This window comes from Myxocyprinus asiaticus, chromosome 4, assembly GCF_019703515.2.
Source record: "Myxocyprinus asiaticus isolate MX2 ecotype Aquarium Trade chromosome 4, UBuf_Myxa_2, whole genome shotgun sequence".
In the NCBI taxonomy this organism is placed as follows: domain Eukaryota; kingdom Metazoa; phylum Chordata; class Actinopteri; order Cypriniformes; family Catostomidae; genus Myxocyprinus; species Myxocyprinus asiaticus.
In genome coordinates this window covers 7,631,775-7,653,654 of record NC_059347.1, presented here as the reverse complement: position 1 = coordinate 7,653,654, position 21,880 = coordinate 7,631,775, and the positions used below count along the sequence as shown (strand labels likewise).

At 37.4% G+C, this 21,880-nt stretch overlaps 1 protein-coding gene across 2 annotated transcripts; it reads left to right on the top strand.

Annotated features, from left to right (window-relative positions):
* Positions 1-6,528: 6,528 nt before the first annotated feature.
* LOC127437425 (eukaryotic translation initiation factor 4E-1B) lies at positions 6,529-18,166 on the top strand. 2 transcript variants are annotated; one of them, XM_051692330.1, is made up of 7 exons: positions 6,529-6,546; positions 7,381-7,472; positions 7,597-7,692; positions 11,854-11,917; positions 12,159-12,272; positions 12,475-12,614; positions 17,690-18,166. In XM_051692330.1, exons 2-7 carry the CDS (start codon positions 7,450-7,452, stop codon positions 17,802-17,804), a joined length of 552 nt encoding a protein of 183 aa, XP_051548290.1. In that variant the 5' UTR covers positions 6,529-6,546; positions 7,381-7,449; the 3' UTR covers positions 17,805-18,166. The 2 variants fall into 2 exon arrangements, with proteins under 2 accessions (XP_051548290.1, XP_051548283.1); XM_051692323.1 differs by lacking the exon at positions 6,529-6,546 and adding an exon at positions 7,102-7,174.
* Positions 18,167-21,880: the final 3,714 nt, after the last annotated feature.

Below are 21,880 nucleotides of genomic sequence, written 5' to 3'. Positions count from 1 at the left end.
TTCCATCTGAGGCCTATTTCTCACATAGCCCACTTTTGTTTCGCAGAGACAAGTGCCTAAGATGGCTATTCAAAAATCACATCCTGTTTACCTTACATTCTATCTTTTACTCATTACCATCATATTCCTCCCAAAGTGTCCCTTAACCATTTCTTTCAGCATCTTCAAGGTTTATCAGAGCGTAATTAGCATTCAAAGCGTTATCAATGGTCCTACTGATCAATGCTTTAGCACATGGAATCACACAACAAATCAGTAATGCTATAACAAGTAAAATTACTCCTAAAGGTATTAAAGCATTCAAAACCTTTTTTTTTTCAACCATTTAACCATGTCAATAAGTCGATGACATCATCTACAGTTTCTCTCGCTGACAAGTCCGCTGCTATCTTCGTCATGTTTTTCAGGCCCATTTCTATGGCATGTCCATCTTCATCGTTTTCTGGAATGAAAGTACAGCAACTCGTTCCCATGATAACACATACTCCTCCACTTGCAGATGTTAACTGGTCACGGACCACTTATGGGAACAGTGCTCCAAACAATTTCTCTGTTCCTGTCCATATCTGTGTTCTCTTGGTGTGGTATTGGGTTTACTTATACTACTACTTCTTCTGTTTGTTGTTTTCTCAATAGCTCAGACCACCATGGTGTGGTCACTTAATTCTACCATGGCACATCTACCTGTCCGCAATTTCGGCAGAGCAGTGTACAAATTATGACCACACTGCCAGTATCGGTCTCCTATCACTCATGTTCCTTGTTTAGTAGGTGTTATGGGGTTACCTTTACCGCTGGTGTAGATGCACTATGCAGCATATGCATGCATACATAACAACTACCTTTCTTTCCCGTGATTTTGGCCATAAAGTTAGCTAGTTTCCACCACAAATTGGTAGCATAGATATGTGGTGCATCAACATCATCTATCCATGTCTCATTACTGCTAGATATATAAGTATCGACTACTGTCATAAGACAGAACAATATAATGAAGAACTTCATTCTTCATCCATTCTAATTCTCAAGTTCCCGGTTAGGCACTGGTGCTGCATGTTCAGCTCCTCCAGTACTTTCACCATTCGCTTTCAAAATAGTCAGGCTCTCCCCAGGTGCAGGCTTCACGCGGCTTGCATGTATCCACTGTGGTTGCAGATCTGTCAGTACCCCTGTCCTAGTTACCGCCAGAACCAATGTCGGACCCAGATACTTGTGCTCACCGAGCTTCGTTGGTTTCAGACACTTCACTATGAACTGCTGGTTTGGAACAAATGGGTGAGTGGGCTTTTATGTGGGCATAGGGAGAGAAAGAGAAACATCACCATTTATGCTATTCAATGTTTTGACAAGGGAATTCACGTAATCAGCTACTACCACCTCCAAATCACCTGTGGACAAAGAGCATGCGTGGCCTTTGACCCAAGGGGTCGGGAAAGGCCTACCCATTAGTATTTCAAATGGAGACAGTCTTGTTGTTGTTGATGGAGTCATTCTTATCTCTATTAAGACTGCTGGTAGTATATCTACCCATTTTTGGCCTGTTTCCAGGCATGCCTTAGTCAGCCTATCTTTCATTGTTCTGTTCATGTGTTCTACCACCCCTGCTGATTGTGGAATGTAGGGTATGTTGAAATGCCAATTAATGTTTAGCTCCTTAACTAGGAGTTGTGTCACTTTTGAAGCAAACAGAGTTCCATTGTCACTTTCAATGACCGATGGAATTCCAAAACGTGAAATTATCTCTTTTGTCAAAACTTTTACCACGGTTTGTGCATTTTCTTTGCTGCATGGGAAGGCTTCTTGCCAAAATCGGTCTATAATCACCAGGAGTAGTTTAAATTGCCACATGCCAGCATGTGTGTGAAATCAATTTAAAGATGTTGGAACGGAGCCTCTGGATGAGGTAATGATTTGTGTGTTTTCAGTTTGTTGCTGTTATTTTGTGCACACACTAAGCACGTGTCTAGAATTAAAGAGACTGTTTTTCTCACATTTGCAATGCAATTCATTGATCATCTGTATCACCTTTTCTTTTGAAATATATAATATGCCATGATAAAGTCTGCACAACAGCACTATTCCTGATGTTGGAAGTGAACAAATGTATTCCCCCCACTTAAGAAAAACAATGTGTTTAATAGGGGCCTTTAGCTCCTGCAACAGTGGGGCTTTTTTTTTTTTTTTTTTTTTTACCCCAAATACTACTCTTTCACTGATTGGACAATTGTTGTTTTTATATATAATATATATAAAATCACCTTAAACAACATGACAATGACAAATAAGTATTTTGTCTCAAAATAAATGTGATAATTTCCAGGATATTCATGAGCAACGTAAATTTGCCATATTTAAAAAATTATTAAATATTAGATCAAATTGCCCCAAAATCAACCTTTAGACATTACACGCAATGGTCTCATCAAACAGGAACATTTTGCAGTGTATAGTGATAAACGGGTGTTTAGGAAAGTCCTGTGGTAGTTTTTGGGAGAAAATAAAATCAAAGGAGCATTTTACCCAGGGAACCTTTAGCCCCATTGTATCCTACATTAATATTTTTGTCATCTTTTTCAGTACAAATGTCTAAACATCCTGAAAAGAAGATCAATTTATTTAATGTTGTTTTGTGACACAGGAGCTTTGCAACACCTGCTTTCCAGCTCTCTCTCATGTTAGAAACATGAAAGCATACGTTGGGCAAGAAAGCTCCCGGTTTCGTTAATCGTTTGAAAATTCTTTGGGTAAATATAAAATTCTACACAAAATTGCTTATAAATTGCATTAAATATGTTTTCAGAAGAGTCATATGTTAAAATTGAGTGATTGTTATGGGTTGTTTTTGAGGGATGCATGTGGATTGCATGTGTGGAAATTGTCCACGTTTTTGCACATGCAGGACTGGGTATGTAAATTTAGTATTAATCATATCTCATTTAATAGAGTGTTTTCCAATTAAGTGAACATGTGTAATGAGAATTTTATTGTTTAAACTGTATTACATGTCCTTAAAGCCTGGTTAAAAATGCATAAAATGCTTTGAGTGATTTAAGCATGTGTTAAATGCATAAAATGCTGTGAATTATATAAGCATGTATTAAGGTGACGTATGCTGAAGCAAATGGGTAGGCTTATCCCCTGTTTGTATTTTCTTTTGACATTAGCCTCTACCGTATTTCATTTTCCATATTTCTTTCTACTGATTTTTCATTGTGCTGAAATTCAGTGAATCATTTTTGTTCTCATTTAGAACATTGTCCTTCACAGTTTATACCTTTTTTTATACACGGCCCCATTGACCGCTGTTTTTTAACAGACAGCCATCAAAATAAAATCCCAAAAGATATTTTTGGATCCTGTGGTGATTATTTTCAACCCACCAGCTACATGAAGAATCAAAATGGCATAAGATATTCACTCTTGTTCTCAGAGAAATATAAATAAAAATGTTTTGTGAAGTATGCATACAGTAAAACAAGAGAAGTTTCCTGTCAGAATTTATTGTTAATTTATTGAAATGATACACAAGTAATTATGCACACTAGATATCAAAATGAAAATTGAACAGGCAAGATTGGCACCTAAATACAGTGTGCATTCATAAAATATTCAGACCCCTTCATTTTTTTCACATTTTGTTATGATGCAGCCTTATGCTAAAATGCTTTAAATTATTTTATTTTTCACATCAATCTATACTCCATACCCCATAATGACAAAGCAAAAACCAGATTTTTGATAACTTTGCAAATTTATTAAAAAGAAAAAACTGAAATATCACATTGATATAAGTTTTCAGACTCTTTGATATGACACTTGAAATTTAGCTCAGGTGCATCCCATTTCTCTGGATCATCTTTGAGATGTATCTACACTTTTATTGGAGTCCACCTGTGGCAAATTCAATCGATTGGACATGATTTGGAAAGGCACACACCTGTCTATATAAAGTCTCACAGCTGAAAATGCATATCAGAGCTAAAACCAAGCCATGAGGTCAAAGGAACTGCCTGCAGAGCTCAGAGACAGGATTGTGTTGAAGCACAGATCTGGGGAAACCTACAAAACATTTTCAGCTGCATTGATGGTTCCCAAGAGCACAGTGGCCTCCATAATTCTTAAATGGAAGAAGTTTGGAACAATCAGGACTCTTCCTAGAGCTGGCCACCCAGCCAAACTGAGCAACTGGGGGAGAGAGGTGACCATGAACTCGATGGTCACTCTGGTTGAGCTCCAGAGATCATGAGTGGAGATGGGAGAAACTTGCAGAAGGACAACCATCACTGCAACACTCCACCGATCTGGGCTTTATGGCAGAGTGGCCAGACGGAAGCCTCTCCTCATTCCAAGACACATGAAAGCCCGCTTAGAATTTGCAAAAAAGCCCCTAAAGGACTCTCAGACTGTGAGGAACAAGATTCTCTGATCTGATGAAACAAAGATTGAACTGTTTGGCATCAATTCCAAGCATCATGTCTGTAGGAAACTAGGTACTGCTCATCGCATGCGCAATACCATCCCAACGGTGAAGCATGGTGGTGTTAGCATCATGCTGTGTGGGTGTTTTTCAGCAGCAGGGACTGGAGGACTGGTCAGGGTTGAAGGAAAGTTGAATGCAGCAAAATACAGCGATATCCTTAATGAAAACCTGGTCCAGAGCGCTCAGGACATCAGACTGGGCTGAAGGTTCACCTTCCAGCAGGACAATGACCCTAAGCACACAGCCAAGACAACGCAAGAGTGGCTTAGAGACAACTCTGGGAATGTCCTTGAGTGGCCAAACCAGAGCCCGGACTTGAACCCAATTGAACATCTCCAGAGAGACCTGAAAATGGCTGTCCACCAATGGTCCCCATCCAACCTGACAGAGATTGAGAGGATCTGCAGAGAAGAATGGCAGAAAATCCCCAAATCCAGGTGTGCAAAGCTTGTCGCATCATATCCAAAAAAGACCTGAGGCTGTAATCGCAGCCAAAGGTGCTTCAACTAAGTACTGAGTTAAGGCTCTGAATATTTATGTCAATATGATATTTCGTTTTTCTTTTTAATAAAATTTGCAAAGTTATCAAAAATCTGGTTTTTGCTTTGTCATTATCAGGTATGGAGTGTAGATTAATGTGTAGAAAAAAATTATTTAAAGCATTTTAGCATAAGGCTGCAACATAAAATGTGAAAAAAATAAATAAAGGGGTCTGAATACTTTATGAATGCACTGTATGTCTGAGATAATAGTTAATGAAAGACTGATTTTAAGGACATTTTTTGTATAGAATAGATGCTGATCTTTACATGCACTAACACAAACCTTTAAAAAAATGTTCTTCAGTAGTTGTTTGCAGCACAATAAGTTCAGCAAATTGTTCTGAAGTTAATAAGATTTGTTTTGCTAAAAGATTTCAGCATCAGTGCCCACATGTATTTTTATAGTAGAGTATAACGTGTGTGTGTGTGTGTGTGTGTCAGACCTACCTATCTAGCTGTTTTGCATATTCATCTATTTAAAAGAGACCATCATAGTATTGTAGTGGTGTAATGTGGAAACAGTATATAAAAGTACTTGTTTCTGTCAGTATTTTACAGTACTGTCAGAATTTAAAAAAAAAAAAAAAACTTGTAGCGCTGTCATATGCTCATTACACATTAAAACACTGGATAGATGTTACAGTCATTATGAATTTTAGGTAAGGGTAATTCTTAGGTAAGGTTAGTGTATTATTGTAATGTGATGACAGCAGTGCACATTACAGTTTTTTAACAAACTAAGGGCGATTCCTATCTTGCATTGTTTGATATTTGATTAACTGATTGTTGAAATTGCTAAATTGAAAGAACACCATTCACTTGTGTTTTGGGGATTAAACTAAATGTTCTCATTACATGTAACTATAATCTTGCATTTTGAAACAATGACTTTATGAAAGGAAACATGTACGACAGGTTTTGAATGAACTAGGCTACTAGCTTTACAAGTGTTAGTGTCATTTTGGAGTTTTGTACTGAGAACATTTACCACTTGCTTGAGAAAACAGGATCAAGTGCAGTAGTGTAGTCTGGGGCATACGCAGCCGTACTCACCCGGGACTGTCAATCTATTAACGTGATGCCGCCGATTCGCACCGGTGAGCAAAGTTTTTATTTATTTATTATAAGTGTACAGAGATTCTCTCTAAACATGCATGGAGCTGCGGGAGGCGGGAGCCTGTGTGAAGAGTCTGGAAAGAGTGGACTGAAATGCATGTAACCAATGTAAACAACAACAACAAAAGTGTAAAGATTCTTCAATGGAATCGGACTGTAAACCCCTTGGGTCTAAGTGGAGCTCTTATTATAAACAGTAGAGTGTCATCCACTCAGCAGGAAAGGAAAGTGTAATAGCGCCACTAAGTGGTGAAATGTGTAAATTTCGAATCTCCAAATACAAGCACAAGTATCAGAGGCGACCTTGTATATTCAATTTGAGTTGCTGTTCAGGTGCATTGCATTGAATTTCATAAAAAGAAACATTTAAATTATATATTATATAAAGGACCGTAACTTTAAGGTCAGGTAAGCCAACAACAGGTGAATTTGCTAAAATTTTTCCTTAAAGAATTTTCAGTATTAAAACACAATATAAACAATTGTGTGTGTTTTATGACTTTACCAATTTAAATGTTTCGCAAACGATGCTAATTAGACACATCTTGTTAAAAATGCACTTGTTAAATATTTTATTAGAAGAAAGATGTCAGCCAACTTTAGACACTTTGTCAAAATTTAGGTTAAGAAAATATGTAGGCTGATAAAACTTAATTTACTGCATGTAAATGAACAAGATTGTAGCCATTTTAAAGAAATAATGGCCAGAAAAAATAAGTAAATAAATAAATAATAAGTATTTTTAATAATAATTCAATACAAAAATAGGGGTTTTCTGTTATGAAACATGACATATTAGCCCACGTAATTTCTTTTCTCATTTTTTTTCTTTCTTTCTTTTACTTTAGGCCTAAATTAAATAATGCGTATATATTTTTTAAAAGTTTGATAGCTGATGTTGCAAAACATTGCGCAAAGTCAAAAGTTAAAATAGCAATTGCTCAGAGTCAGAACTAATAAATGGGCGCGTTGAAGCGGAAGCCAGCAAACACTCGCGCGCTGTAGGGTTGACATGGCGTCGTTCGCGGTTCATCTGGTGAGCATGAAGTGGCCGAGATTTAGTTCTTGCTTATCTTACACGTCAAACTAATCTCACTGGTGTCATTTCAACTGAAATAGCATATAAAGGCCTTTATTTCTTTAGTGAAGCTCTTTTAATTACACAGTTTAACGGCAAACGATGCACGTTTCAATTATGTCGATGTGCCCCAACAATCGTTTGTTTGTTTGTTTGTTTGTCAGATTGATAAAGTAACGAGGAAGAAGGTTGAGAGAAAGAAAATCGAGACAGCCATTTTGAAAGAGCCACATATGAAGCACCCATTACAAAACAGGTGTGTGTGTTCATTGAAGCTTTCTGTTGATGCCCCAAGACCTACCTGTTTTGATGTTATCATTTTGCCTGTTCTGCATTTTTTCCTAGTGATGTTTTTGCACTTGTTTGTTGGTTGTATGTAGGTGGGGTCTTTGGTTCTACAAGAATGATAAGAGCAAAATGTGGCAAGACAATCTCAGGCTCATCACAAAGTTTGACACCGTTGAGGACTTCTGGGCGTAAGTTTGTGGTTATGTGCTGCTCATCCTTCTTTTGTTGATACCAAAGCTGTATTTGTTAAGGGCATTTGCCTTTTATTGTATGGCATTTTTTATGCATCAATCTAACTCGACATTCGTCATTTGTGTTCTTGATGATTTACCTTGTATGTAGGCAGTGCTGGGTAGTAAAGGATTACATGTAATCTGGATTACATAATCATATTACAGAAATCAAGTACTTGTAATTGGATAAAATTGCATTTTAAAATACTTGTAATCGGACTAGTTACTTTTTATTGATTACATGGTTACATATTAACAAGGCAACAGCAGTATATTGTTAATTTGTTGATCCGAATCATTCTCTATTTTCAGTCTTTTACATTTTTCATTCTAAATCAGCACAGCACTGACATACCTTCGGTAAGTCTTTGAGTGTTTTCGGAAGAGGGAGGAGGGTTGTGTGTATTGCACTCAGAACTGATACTCACTACAAACCAGCCAGGTGAAGATGGAGCAGTCTTCCTCAGCATTTAACCACTTGATCTATAGAGATCATTTCATTTTTAAGGAGACACGGGGCAAAAACATCACTGTGCAATGTAAACTCTGCCTTCCAAAAGTTAATATCCCATCAACTGCCAAGGATTCTACGTCAAACCTAAAGAAGCATTTGGATGTATGTTTGCATGTTTTTTTCAACTTTACATAGCAAATCTAACCAACTCAAACGCATTTTTTTCAATTATTATTTGAATTTTCACTCTGCGTGTAATATAACCATGTGTCGCAATGTCTTTGGAACGGTTTTGTCAATCAAATGCATCAAAATGCACAAATACACATCATTTCATATTCAATTGGATTAGCACCGTAAAGTTACTTTTAGTTTCTTAAGTTGCTTTTGTAGTCGGCTTCAAAAATTTATATGAATGCACTTTTGGTGTAGTGATAACTTTTGAGACATTTTTGTGCCACTGATTGACAAATATAACTGGTCTGATCTCTTACCACACGTGGATGCCATTTGTAAAATGGCAAAATTACATGACCACATTTGTGTTAACGTGCCTGGGAACTTGTCCATAATTTTAGAAACTCCAATAAAAGATGCCTGTTAAACTCAAACATATGAGTCTGTCATTGGTGGAGGACCTAGAAGTCTCAGCATTACGGGGGAAAATATGAAAACTTCCTTCATATTTTTTACATTTACAATCATTTTTCTGAATTTGTGGACATAAGCACCACTCAAACGAATAAACTATGCGGAATTAGGTTGAAAGTAATCAGATGAGATTACCCAAAAATGTACGTTACTGATTGCATTTTTTTGTCATGTAATTTGTAATCAGTACCTGATTACAATTCACAAGTAATCTGCCAAGCACGGAATATAGGCATGTTAAGGTTTAAAACTTTTAATTGAGTCATCTTTTCTAGTTAACAAATTCAGTTCCTTTTAAGGAAATGCAATAAAATTGTAGGCTTCCGCAGTTTGGTTCAGTGTTTCGTTTGAAATGCACATGAAAAGACAGAGTTAGGTGGGTCAATGACGTGATGCAAATTTTATTTGTCTGCGTCTATGAAATTATTCAAAAATACATTTCAAATGCAATTCACACAAAACAATTACTTGAATATACACCTCTTCTATGATGAACATGTTTTCAATTACTGAGTTCAAATTCATTTTGATATTTTTTTTTCTAGGGCTTAAAGTAAAAAATGTCATGTGGCGCAACCGTCCGGCGATGGTTTAAAAAAAAAAAAAAAAAAAAGAAAAGTCAGTCTCATTAAAAGCTGAAATTATTGAAAAAAGAAATGTTGGCATGAGTTGTGCTGAATAATCTTGTATTATTTCTTTAAAAATGCAGTGAAACCATTTTATTTTAAAATGATTAATGTTTTTTCCACCAAATCAAAGCCATGTGGTGCAACACATATGTAGGCAGAAATTTTTTGTCATGTGACAAATCATAAAACGGAGAAGATCTCTTTAGACCCACAAGACCGTGTGAAGATTTAAAAATAAATGATTTTGTCATGTCATATTAAATATCAATATTTTGACATTTTAATGAAAAGGCACATTTGGTTCAGGTCATATGGTGCAACCATGAGAAAACTTCTTGATATTCTTAATTCATAATATTTGTAAAAAAAAAAAAAATATTTTTCACCTTGAAACATAAGTTTGAATGTTGTGTACACTATGTATTCAAGGTGCAAGGAAACTATTTTAATACCTTTTACTTGATGGATGCACCACATGATATTTTTAAAGTCATTAAATTTTTTTTTTGTACAAAATGCTATTTGTAAAAACATGAACTCAAAGATTACATATTTTCAAACTTGACGTGCATTTTAAACCAGTTTTTAAAAATAATTTTAATTATCACCTCTGACAACTTTATTTGTCAGTGATTCAGTCCTAGATTTATGTAACCGTGCTCTTTACTCATGTCACTTGTTCAGAACACAAGTTTTTTTTATATTTTTAAAACTGCATCGAAACACGAATGCAGGCAAGTCTATTTAAAATCTGAAATAATTATAGATAACTCACAAATATGTAATGCTGTTTTTCCTGCTTTGATTTTATGGTGTTTTTCTCGTTAGTAGACCTAATTCTACATTCTGGAGCATCAGTGATAAATCACACCATACGACTACAAATGACAATGTAAAAAAAAAAAACGTATCCATCAAGACGGTCTTTCTCACCACTTACTGAAATATTATTAGATTGTCATTAAATGTCGTATCTGTGTGTAACAGGTAAAGGACGGGCAAGTAGGAGGCGGGAACCAGCTGAACAGTAAACATAACGTTAAATGATAAAACAACAAAACATAAACACACACATGCAGCATGGTCGCGTGCATCTCTCTCTCTCTGGAACCGGTGTCTCCGGCTGCCCTTTATCTTGCTCTCCCGCTGATCAGCTGATTCAGCGCCGGCTTTGCTCCATCATGGCCCGGCCACGCCCCCCTCCTCGTCACACTCCTCCCCCACCCGATTCAGGCCAGGGCGCCACCGGTCTGACTAACTCCCCCCCCCCCCCATCCCTGGAGGGGATATGCTGCCCTTCCAACAGTTCTGTCAGCTGGTTTTCCACCCCGCCTCTTGCGAACCTGGGGGAGAGATGAGGGAAGGCGTGGGGAGAGGGAGAGGGAAAGGGCGAGCGAAGACACACGGAGAGAGAGACTTGCTCGCCGGCTCCCGGACGCGCTGTTTCCCAGTCCTCAACCGCTCCTCTGCACTCTGGCGGACGCCAGCTCTCTCCTCCCTCGGTGGATGGCAGCGAGTTCTCTGGCCTCTGGAGGACGGAACCGCTCCTCCACTTCTTGGCAGACGGCCGTGATTCCTCCGGCTCTCCGAGGCCGGCAGCGACCCCTCCGTCCCCAGGCAGACGGCAACGGCAAGGACTCTGCGACAGTGCATACCTCCTCCCGCCCGAGTTTCGGCACCACTGTAACAGGTAAAGGATGGGCAAGGAGGAGGCGGGAACCGGCTGAACAGTAAACATAACGTTTAATGATAAAACACAACATAAAACATAAACGAACAGACACACATGCAGCGCGGCCGCGTGCGTTTCTCTCTCGAACCGGCGTCTCCAGCTGCCCTTTATCTCGCTCTCCCGCTGATCAGCTGATTCGGCTCCATCACGGCCCGGCCACACCCTCCTCCTCATCACACTGTTTAAAAAAAAAAAAAAAAAAAAAAAAAAAGTATAATTCATTATACATATTATAATGATGAGCATGCCAGGTTTTGTTAAACGCATGCTCAGGGAGTGTTATATGCATGTGGGTCAGTTTAGGAGCATCGGCTGTTCAGACCAGTATCTGATATGGGCTACATTTAAAATGTAATGTGAACAACCTTACAAAAAATCTGATCTGGGTCACAACTGTAATGTGACATATGTGCGCTTTACAAGCTGCCATATTTGTGCAGTTGACATAACTGCTCTGACAATAGTCCTAAAAAACCTGGCAAATCAGGATTTCTTTGCCTAGGAAAAATCCCCAGAATCACTAGTTTGCTAGCTGAAAGGCCTCATACTCTTAGCCACTTCTGTTCCCATCAATTTATGCTGCATTTTTCTTTCTAGAGATGTTTGACAAGCTAAACTTGCTAAACCCTCATTTGCTCCACCTGTTACAGATTGTACAACAACATACAGCTGCCCAGCAAACTCTCCTCTGGGTGTGACTACTCTATGTTCAAGGTGAAAAGGCTGTAACTTGACACTTAGTTTTTCTGTTTTTTGATTTGAGCATTGTGTGTGACTGTAGCATTTACTATCCAAAACAGGCCTGCCTACATTTTTAGTTGTGTTTTGAGTACTTGTAAAAAGTGTAATTTTGTTAATGGGTTTGGAGCTGCTCTCAAGAACTGATGTTAGCCTGTAAATACAAATTACACTTGTGCAGTGACTCTTTAAAAAGCATTTTCTTGTTGTTTTGCAGGATGGCATAGAGCCCATGTGGGAAGACCGGAGTAATAAATGTGGTGGCCGCTGGTTGATTACTCTTGCCAAGCAGCATAGACACACTGAACTTGATCGTTTTTGGTTGGAAACGGTCAGAGAAAACAAACTCATTGTCTGGTTTTAACTTGAATTAAACTTTGAATTAGTTCCAAATCTTTTGGACAAATAAGCGTTTCCTTTTAATTGATCTGCTCTGTGTGTGTATGAATACTCAAAATATTTTAAATTCAGGTAGTTCGCTTTGACTAAAGTGAATTATACTGAATGAAGATAAATGTTTGTTTTTGCGGTAGCTCTTGTGTCTTATTGGAGAGGGCTTTGGCTCCTTCAGTCGGGATGTCTGTGGAAGTGTAATCAATATCCGGGCCAAAGGTGACAAAATTGCCATCTGGACCGCCAATGCTGAGAACTGTGAGACTGTTACATACATTGGGTAAGCACGCTTCTATTTTTTTATGAACATTAGCTGTTGAAACCTTCATTTTTGCAAAGTAATGTGAACTAAACTGTGTAATGTTTAATTTGAACATCTTTTGAATTAAGTCAGATCCAGATGTAAGCAGTTGACCACTCAAGCTGCTTTAAACATTGATGATCATGGAAAAGGAATTTGTGCTTGGCAACATAATGAAGCTAATTATCCATCATATTAGGTGGATGGGGAAAGACCTGCAGTCCACTGCTGCTAGGATATACTGTACAACAGTGGATTGAATCCACTCAATGTAGACACAATTTTAGTTCAAAATAATTTTTATAGTGCATATTTTAGTGAGGTAAAATCTTACATAGTTTAATCCTGGAATTGTAAATGTGCACTTAATAGGTTTTTGATTATTAAAAAAAGTTAAATGTTTTAGAAATATGTTGAAATTGATGCACACACGAGATGAAGACTCCAGTAATTTCAGAAGTCCAATAAAAGCTGCCCCCCTCTTGGGCGCTGCCATGTTGACAGCACATGTCACTGCGTCATGCAATTGACTTATGCTGTCTTCACGTGCTAACAGAATTATCGAAAAATACGAGTTTCCCACTCGAAGTTGCACATGATTAACCCCTCAAGTCGTAAGTACTACTGGGAAACTCAGAAATAATTTTGATACCCGAGTTTCCGAGATGGGAGGAGTCCTAAACTTTCAAGATGGCAGAGGAGAGGGGGCCTGGGTAGCTCAGTGGTAAAGACGCTGGCTACCACCCCTGGAGTTCACCAGTTCAAATCCCAGGGCATGCTGAGTGACTCCAGCCAGGTCTCCTAAGCAACCAAATTGGCCTGGTTGCTAGGGAGGGTAGAGTCACATGGGGTAACCTCTTCGTGATCACTATAATGTGGTTCATTCTCGGTGGGGCGCATGGTGAGTTGAGCGTGGTTGCCGTGGTGGATGGCGTGTAGCCTCCACACGCGCTATGTCTCCGTGGCAACGTGCTCAAGTCACGTGATAAGATGCGCGGGTTGACTGTCTCGGACGCAGAGGCAACTGAGATTCGTCCTCCACCACCCGGACTGAGGCGAATCACTACGCGACCACGAGGACTTAAAAGCACACTGGGAATTGGGCATTCCAAATTGGGAGAAAAAGGGGAGAAACCCCCCCCCCCCCCCCCCCCCAGAGTACAGTTTCTGTGTTGAATGACAACGAAGCACTTGAACACAACATACTCGTATTTACTACTTCAGAAGTTGGAAGTAGGATCGTTCCAAAATCACATGAAGGCAGCATTATTGACTAAAGCTAATAATGACAATAATAATGTTTACTTTATATAGTGCTTTCAGTCAATGCTCAAACATAAAAGTACATATAAACAAAATAAGCAAAACAAACAATAAAACAACAAACACAATATACTTAAGTCAACAGTAAAACTGTATGGCAGGCAGCTGATCCACCAGACAATCCGAGCATATTGAGTGCAAGTGAAAAGATAAAATGTCCAAACAAGAGGTCCCTGCTGGAGTCATGAACCAAACCACTACTACCTGCACCTCGCGCAGCGTGGCTCACGGATAATCGGCACGACTACGAACGCCAAGCGCGATCACACGGCAGTGTTCAGCCGATTAGAGAGCTCGTGAGTTGCCGCTGTCCGGTCACAGTCTAGTGCACAACGGCACATAAAAATTTGTTTGGACTGGATACAAGAATGTCCATTTATAGGGATGTGTGTATTAGGACACGGATAAAAACACAGATTAAAAGTAACAAAACATAAGATAAATAAACACTTGGTGTAAAGCAGCAGCATTTGGTAAACAAACTTCCATTATCCAGGACGATGGGTGTCAGTATATAGTCCAAAACCACAAGTACTACTGAGACAGATGGAATGAGTAAGAGTCAGCTAAAATCTTACTTAGTGCACCTTTAAGGTGCAAGGTGACAGTTATTGTCATACTACAAAGTAGATGAGGGTTTGTGATTGTTTATCATGGTAAATAAGTGCACCCAAATGGCTGGGCATTCATTATTATGCCTTATATTACGTGCATTAAAGTTAGAAACAAAATCCGGAAGAAGCCAAACTAATGCAAATGCACAATGAACGATGGCAAAAACAAATTTTTCTGTTGGACCTGTAGATAAGTATAAGCGACCTTTTCTCAACTTAATTGTTTTATTAGTGCATGGTATCCAACACGATTCATAGTTTTTGCTAATTAAAGTCATAAACTTAACTATAAGTTCTTTAATAATATTTAAATGAAACACTGGAATTGAAATAATCTGCAAGTCATTTCTTTCCATCATTCATGATGACACGCCCCTTCCAATGTCACAAAACATGTTATCATCTAGATTACATTTAATGGGTGACCGCAAAATACAGACATATAGTCATGTGAGAGGAGACGATATCTCCACATTGCTGTGATTGGCTTAGTACCCTGTCATTCAAATGGGTGGACTAATTACAAAGTAAACAACTAAGTGAAGCTGACAACACCACTGAGGCTGGGTGACGTTATATATTTTAATGAAATTTTCATAAATATCCCTATAACTGATTTACAGCCATTGCTTATATTTGTGATGTTTTGTTATCTAGTTGCTAAGCAATGGCTCTGAAAGTCAGGTGACATATAAAAATAATTGCAGTAACCGATAAAGGATACATGAAATGTGCTTGTTGCTGCATTAGTACTTAAGCAATGTAAAACGATAAAAAAAAAAATGCGTTACGCTGCATTGACTTGATTTAATAATATTTTAATATAATTTGTATGGTCTGTAAATATGAACATACAAAAGTATTATAGTATTGATTGCTTGTAATTAATGCAAGTTTGCAATGCAAGATATCACACATGCCTTAAACCTAGAAACTGTGTAAATGTCAAATCGAACTGAAATCTTTATTTTTTGAAAAAAGAAAAATCCTCTATCAATAACTTGAGTTTTTCTATATTTTGCCATTGTTCTACATCTAGAAAAGCAGTCACCAATTAGCGGACCGCAGATTGAGTCCGGACCCCGGCTTGGTTCCATCCAGACCGCGAGATAATGACAACCAATCCAAGTGCCCTTGACTAATGAACTCTATGAAATATATTAGCCTAATATTTTGGTAGAAAAGATCCCTAACACCCCACTGGCTCTGGACCAGTGTCCTTGTCTCTGCTTTGAAGAGACTATTTTGACAGTTTAATTTTTTTCTTTTTTTTCTTTTCGAAGTACTATTGCTGCCAACGTGGAAAGTTATAACTATTAAAATGAGAAAAAAAAAAAAACAAACAAACAAACAACAATTTCAATGCCATACTGACTACTGACACCATGCAAGTTGTTATTTTCTGGACATTTGCTGGGAAGGAAATGTAGAGATCGGACCTTTTGAAACTTTCATTGAATATCCCTGATCTAGACGATCAGTTGTGTAGATCGCAACTAGCTGGTATACTAGCAGTTATACTCCCAACTAACTGACTGAATCGCAGAAAATTGATATCAGCAAGTTAGGAAGTATAGTGGTATATGGTGGTAGCTAGTGGCTACCTAGCCCTGCTGTCATGTAAACCATTAATGAGGCTAGGTAGCTGCAAGCTAGCTAGCTAACTATTCGGTTAATATATAACAAAGCACTCGCAATGCAATACAGCTATCGGCTTAACACAACAGCAACTCTGACATCAACACCATTGCTATTTAATTATGTACTATTTAGTTAAATGTTTTTTTCATGATCCATAGCGCTTGTCACGTATGCACATTTTTTGGTAGGAAAGGAAGTAGGCTCGTTTGAGATGAGCAAGTGCTGTGATGTCATGACGACAAATGTCAAAAAATCTCTCGTGAGAGCGAGGCAGCGACAGTCTCTGGAGCGAGGCGGTGCACCAGTTGCACAAAATGCAAGCAGGACGTGACACAACTTACCGATGACGCAGCTTAGTGCTCATTGGCTTAAATGCCTGTGTTTTGTTCTCCTAAAGGATTAAAAAAAATATTATGTTATGTATGTAAATTGAAATGAATATTCCCAACTCTGACAGTGCGATCTCTGTATGGGATATGTGATTTATCATATTTCTGAAATATTTAAAATACATGTCTTTTATTAAAACACAAAATGGATAGAAATATGAGACTTATGGGGGGAAATTAAATAACAGGTACTTTGAGTGTCTTGTTCATCATATTTATTTTAATTTTCTGTTAAAGCAACAATTTAAATTGCATCCACTTTATTAACAACAAAGCACATTAACACAAATCACGCGATATCTCATGTCTGATCCACTACGAAAAGAGAACTGTCCGACTTTACAGTGCTTTTTTCACTCCTCCTCTGACTGTCTACTTTCATGCCGAGGCGTTTGGAATTTTAAACCAGCCTAGTCTTTCTGTGGACGTTATGACTTTTGGCTACAGCAAATGAGTTATGTACAGGTTATGTTGCAGATAAGCATCAGGCCAAAGCCAAGAAGAAGAACATTGTCTGAAACTTAATAATGATTAAATTGTGGTGAAAAGAGGTCACATACCTTATATTGGATTAAACCCTAAATGGAGTAAACTTTTTGAATTTCAAGATAAAATCTTACGCTGTGGAGTTTACTTGTAAACAAAAAGGTTATGTTTGCAATCATTGTTGAGGTCTTAAATGGAATGCATTTCCTTCCCCATCAATGGCATGAAATGTAAATCGTGATAAATATCAAAATTGAACGATATGAAAAAAATATAGCCATATAGCCCAGCACTAAACTGAAATATGAATTTACATTGGACTAAAAAAAAAAAAAAACAACCCCAAAGATCTGCTTCCTCTCAAAAGTCCACCACACACCACTGGAGAGTAGGTAGGGGATCGAACCGGTTGCCGGCAGGTACTGACAGCCAGTGGAGCAACAAAGAGAGGTGTGGCATGCTGATGTGATGTGGTGATTTAAAAAATAAAAACATTTAGGGTTTTTTGTTGATAGTGCAAAGCTATGTAGGTTTCCAAGAAATACTTTTCTGCTCTACTACTCATTCATTCACTTTTCTCATATAACTACTTTCCTTTCAGTCAAAAGTATAAAGAGAATCTCGGCCTCCCACAGAAGCTTGTCATTGGATATCAAGCCCATGCAGACACTGCAACTAAAAGCAACTCCATAACCAAGAACAAGTTTGTTGTTTGAAGATAGGGTTTGGTTTATGAGACTGTGGATGTCTAGAGATTTATATTTATAATATTCATAATGTTATATTCATATTGTGTTTGTGAAAGAACATATTAAGTGGCTGTAACTGCAGGCATTTAAATTAACCTTGATGCTGTTTAAATTAACCTGGTTATTATGGGACTTTGTACATGCTGAACTTGAAATGTTTGAGTTGCACTTTTTGTTGTATTGGAGTTTGTCTAAAAATGTCATTTTTGCTTTGAAAATTAAAACTTGAACAGCTTTTTGCAAATGTTTCTGTGGCTGTATACACGCGTGCATACTGAGAGAATGCATTGGCTTTCCTTAAGTTTAAAATAAAGTCCTATATGGAAACATCTGGCACAACTGTTTAAGTCATGTTTTACACCGTACAATGCATGTCAAATACTTGTCTTGCATTATTAAAATTCATTAAGAAGCTCCAACAATATAATTCCAGATCACTGAAGTGTAGTGAGGTAACACCTGTGCAATTACTTCGCTTTTGTGCGTTTAAGTAAGGATGTTCTATTAAAATTGTCTTTGTTTGATTCCTCTGTCCTCGCATCTCATCCTTGCGTTCTTTCCTTGCCTCTTAAGAGGGAGGAGCTAAGACACATGGAAAGGAAAAAAGGATGCACAATTAAAGAAATGAAAAGCATCTTTATTCTTTTTTTTTTTAATAATTCCCTTTGAACACTATGGTGCATAAATCACACATTTCACCATTAAATGTGATGTGAGAAGAATTTATAAATAATCTTAGAGTGGTGATCTAATTCTTCTTGCCTATCATGATCAATAAGATATTGTGTATAAAGGATCCTGGATCAGCACTTTTAACTTCAAACTAGCATTTAAGGATCCTGATTTATTTATTATTTTTTTTTAGGCTTTATCAACTTTTAGATGCTCACCTTCAGGTTTACTTGTTTATATCTGCTTAAGCACACTTTGCATTCGTTGGGCATAAAATGTGGGGAGTGACCATCTTAACATGAGTTCAGCCATTTTGATGGAGGTGACTCTAAAATAGGAGTGACCAAAGGATGACTAACTATAACCAGCCAGAGGAAATGGACTGGCCTCTTTGGTTAATGTTTCACCACTTCTTGTAGGAACAGTACACACTGAGTCGGAGTGCTCTGAATTAATGGAGAGACTCCATAAAATTTCTCTAAAAGCCAATGAAGAGATAATTTGTAAAATTACGAATCGGGACTAACATAACAGATGTTCCCATCATAAGTTTGATTAAGAATGCACTGGGTGTAGTGATCTGGCTTTTGTCCCTCCATATGGAACTGATGATTCTATGCTTAATGAGGTAAGTGTTTTACACATGTACATTTTTATTGCATATCACATATACAGTATAATACAATGTTTGAGTTACAATGTTCTTAAATCTTAAACTGAAAATTATCCTAAATATCTGGGAGGCAAGAATATACAAAGTTTTAAGCTTCCAAAAAAAACAACAAAAAAAAAAACACTGCCAGACCTGTGTATGCATGTGTATTCAAGTTAAAAAATCTATTACATAAAAATGAAATGTGATCAACACATTTGTCATTTATATGGTAACTTTGTCTTGGCCTCATTTATGAAACTTGAAACATTCTGTATAAGTAGTTCCTAAAAATTTTTTGTATTGAGTTGAATATGGCAATTTACAATTTCATGAGCAATGCACATATTTGTTCTGCTTTTGTGAATGAAGCCCATATTTATTAAGTACCATTTTACATTATATGCTTAGACACTGTACAAATCCTAGATTACAGTATTTGTACATTATATTTGTCCCCATAATTTATTCGAAGTTTTCAGAATGTGCAGATCATGTACCCCATTCCCTTATATTATCTACCCTTTACTTTTTTTCCAGGGACTTGACTAGTATTTTCTGTGGAATAACTAAATCCTGCTTGAGCATATTTCCAGAGTTAATTAGTTGAATGCACCTGGGAAGTGAGTGTAAACTGGCAACAGTATCACACAGATCCTGCAGTGGGAAGGTTAGTCATGTGGAACAGTCCAGATTTCCCTCATTAACTCTCAACCTGAGAGAAACCATGGCACTTACGGTATATGAACAAAAAGTGATACCCACCAACACAGTTACTTCAGTGAACGGTTACTTAGTTTATTTAAGACAATTTCATTAGCAAGCCAATCAAATAATAAGTCAAGAAAATTACTACGTTGAGTGTATTGCATTTTGAGAGAGTATTCCACGGTGTATACTCTGTTGTATACTGCACATTTTAGCAAATGTCGTAGGTCAGGGGTCTTAAACTCAATTTACCTGAGGGCTGTTAGACCGATGGTGTTCTTATTCGGTCGCCAGTTGGACAGTTGCGACAAATACAAGTGTTTATACAACCATGAATTGTTACCAGATCTTGACATTATCTTTTTGGCTCACGGGCCACTGTGACTAGTGGTGTTCCAAAATCATACTCATCATTTTCACCAGCCAAAATCCTCTGCCCCACAAAAAAGTGATAAAGTTAACTGGAGACTTCAACTACATGCATTTGTGAACATTTTATTTGAATGACAATGGGATGAGTTTAGCAGGACATAGGCCTAATGATTTAAGTCATCTCTTGGAATATCTGAAAACATAACCAGTTAGAACAGGAGTAGAATAGAACATGAGGATCACTTTGTCAATAATTTGTCCATAATTCATAGAAGTCCAGACTTTATACCCCTTCATTCAAAATTTTACCAAACTTGTCCTTATGAAAGTTTACCATTGTTCTTCCATTGTTTAACAGTGACATTTTTAATAATAAGGCCATTATCACATAACCATGGATGGCTCCTCATTACTACGATTAGGTCAATGTAGATAGTCTTTCTAAAAAATAAACTATAGATAATTGTTATGAAAAATCTAATAGCCTAAATACATTTAGAAACTTTAACTACACCTTCCATAGTTGTAATAAAAATGAAGTCTAATAGATTCGCCCTAATAGATTTAATATGAATCTGTAACATTTCTGTCATTATACTAGTGTATATCAGTATTAAATGTGATACATTTTAGTAAGGGTGATGATGTGTAGATTGAAAAGACTTGTAATTTATGTTGGTACATGCCAGTGTTGTTTCCCCCCTTTTCCTCATCAGTGCTGTTTATAAAGTCGAGGCTGTCTAGCCTTTAGAGATGTTTGAATTCCATCAAAGAACTGAAATGTACAACAATCTGTGTACATTTTCTAATGGGTTGCATAAGTTTTGTGATCTGCGTTGCAATATCGAGGGAAGCCTGGTTGAATCTAAAGTGATCAGCTCTGCATTATCCCATCTCTGGAGCATCAGAGTTACTGATTGTAACTATAACAGTTAAAGGCACAGCTATACTGTTATACAGCATACAGTACTGTGCAAATGTCTTAGAGGATTATATTTTTTACAAAACATATTTGTCTTAAAATGGTTATTTTATATATTCTGCTTTTAGTGTATCAGCAGGAAATATAAATTTTAGATTTCAACATTCCCTTTGCAAATAGTTATGAGTAGAAGAACAAGGAGTTGTACAACAGATGGTATGGCCCCCACAGAGCTCGGATCTCAACACCATTGAGTCAGTCTGGGATTACATGAAGAGAAGGAAGCAGCTGAGACAGCCTAAATAGATAGAAGAACTGTCGCAATTTCTCCAAGGAGCTTGGAACATCCTATCTGCCAACAGCCAAGAAGAAGTGTCCAAGTGTACCTTTTGATGTTGAATTGATGCTGTTTTGAAGGCAAAGGTTGTCACACCAAATACTGATTTAGCTTTTTGTGTGTGTGTGTGTGTGTGCTTAATTGATTTTGTATGATTGTTTGATAAATGACAACTATTTATGGCATTATTTTTGAAGATAATTTCACTATGCAACATTTTTCATAAGTGCCTAAAACTTTGGCACAGTACTGTACAACTTGCAAAACTTGTTTTGATGAATGTGAGCACTTAGGCTTGTTTGTTGTGGTCAATTTGGCTGCAGTTTCACATTTAATGTAAAAGATCTTGTAATAGAGCGCAACAGTGCCCACACAATATT

Coding starts and splice junctions, on each gene's coding strand:
- LOC127437425 (XM_051692323.1), top strand. CDS start 7,151: ATGGCGTCGTTCGCGGTTCATCTG. Junction 7,473..7,596: donor AAGCACCCATTACAAAACAG/GTGTGTGTGTTC, acceptor GGTTGTATGTAG/GTGGGGTCTTTGGTTCTACA. Junction 11,918..12,158: donor GTGACTACTCTATGTTCAAG/GTGAAAAGGCTG, acceptor GTTGTTTTGCAG/GATGGCATAGAGCCCATGTG.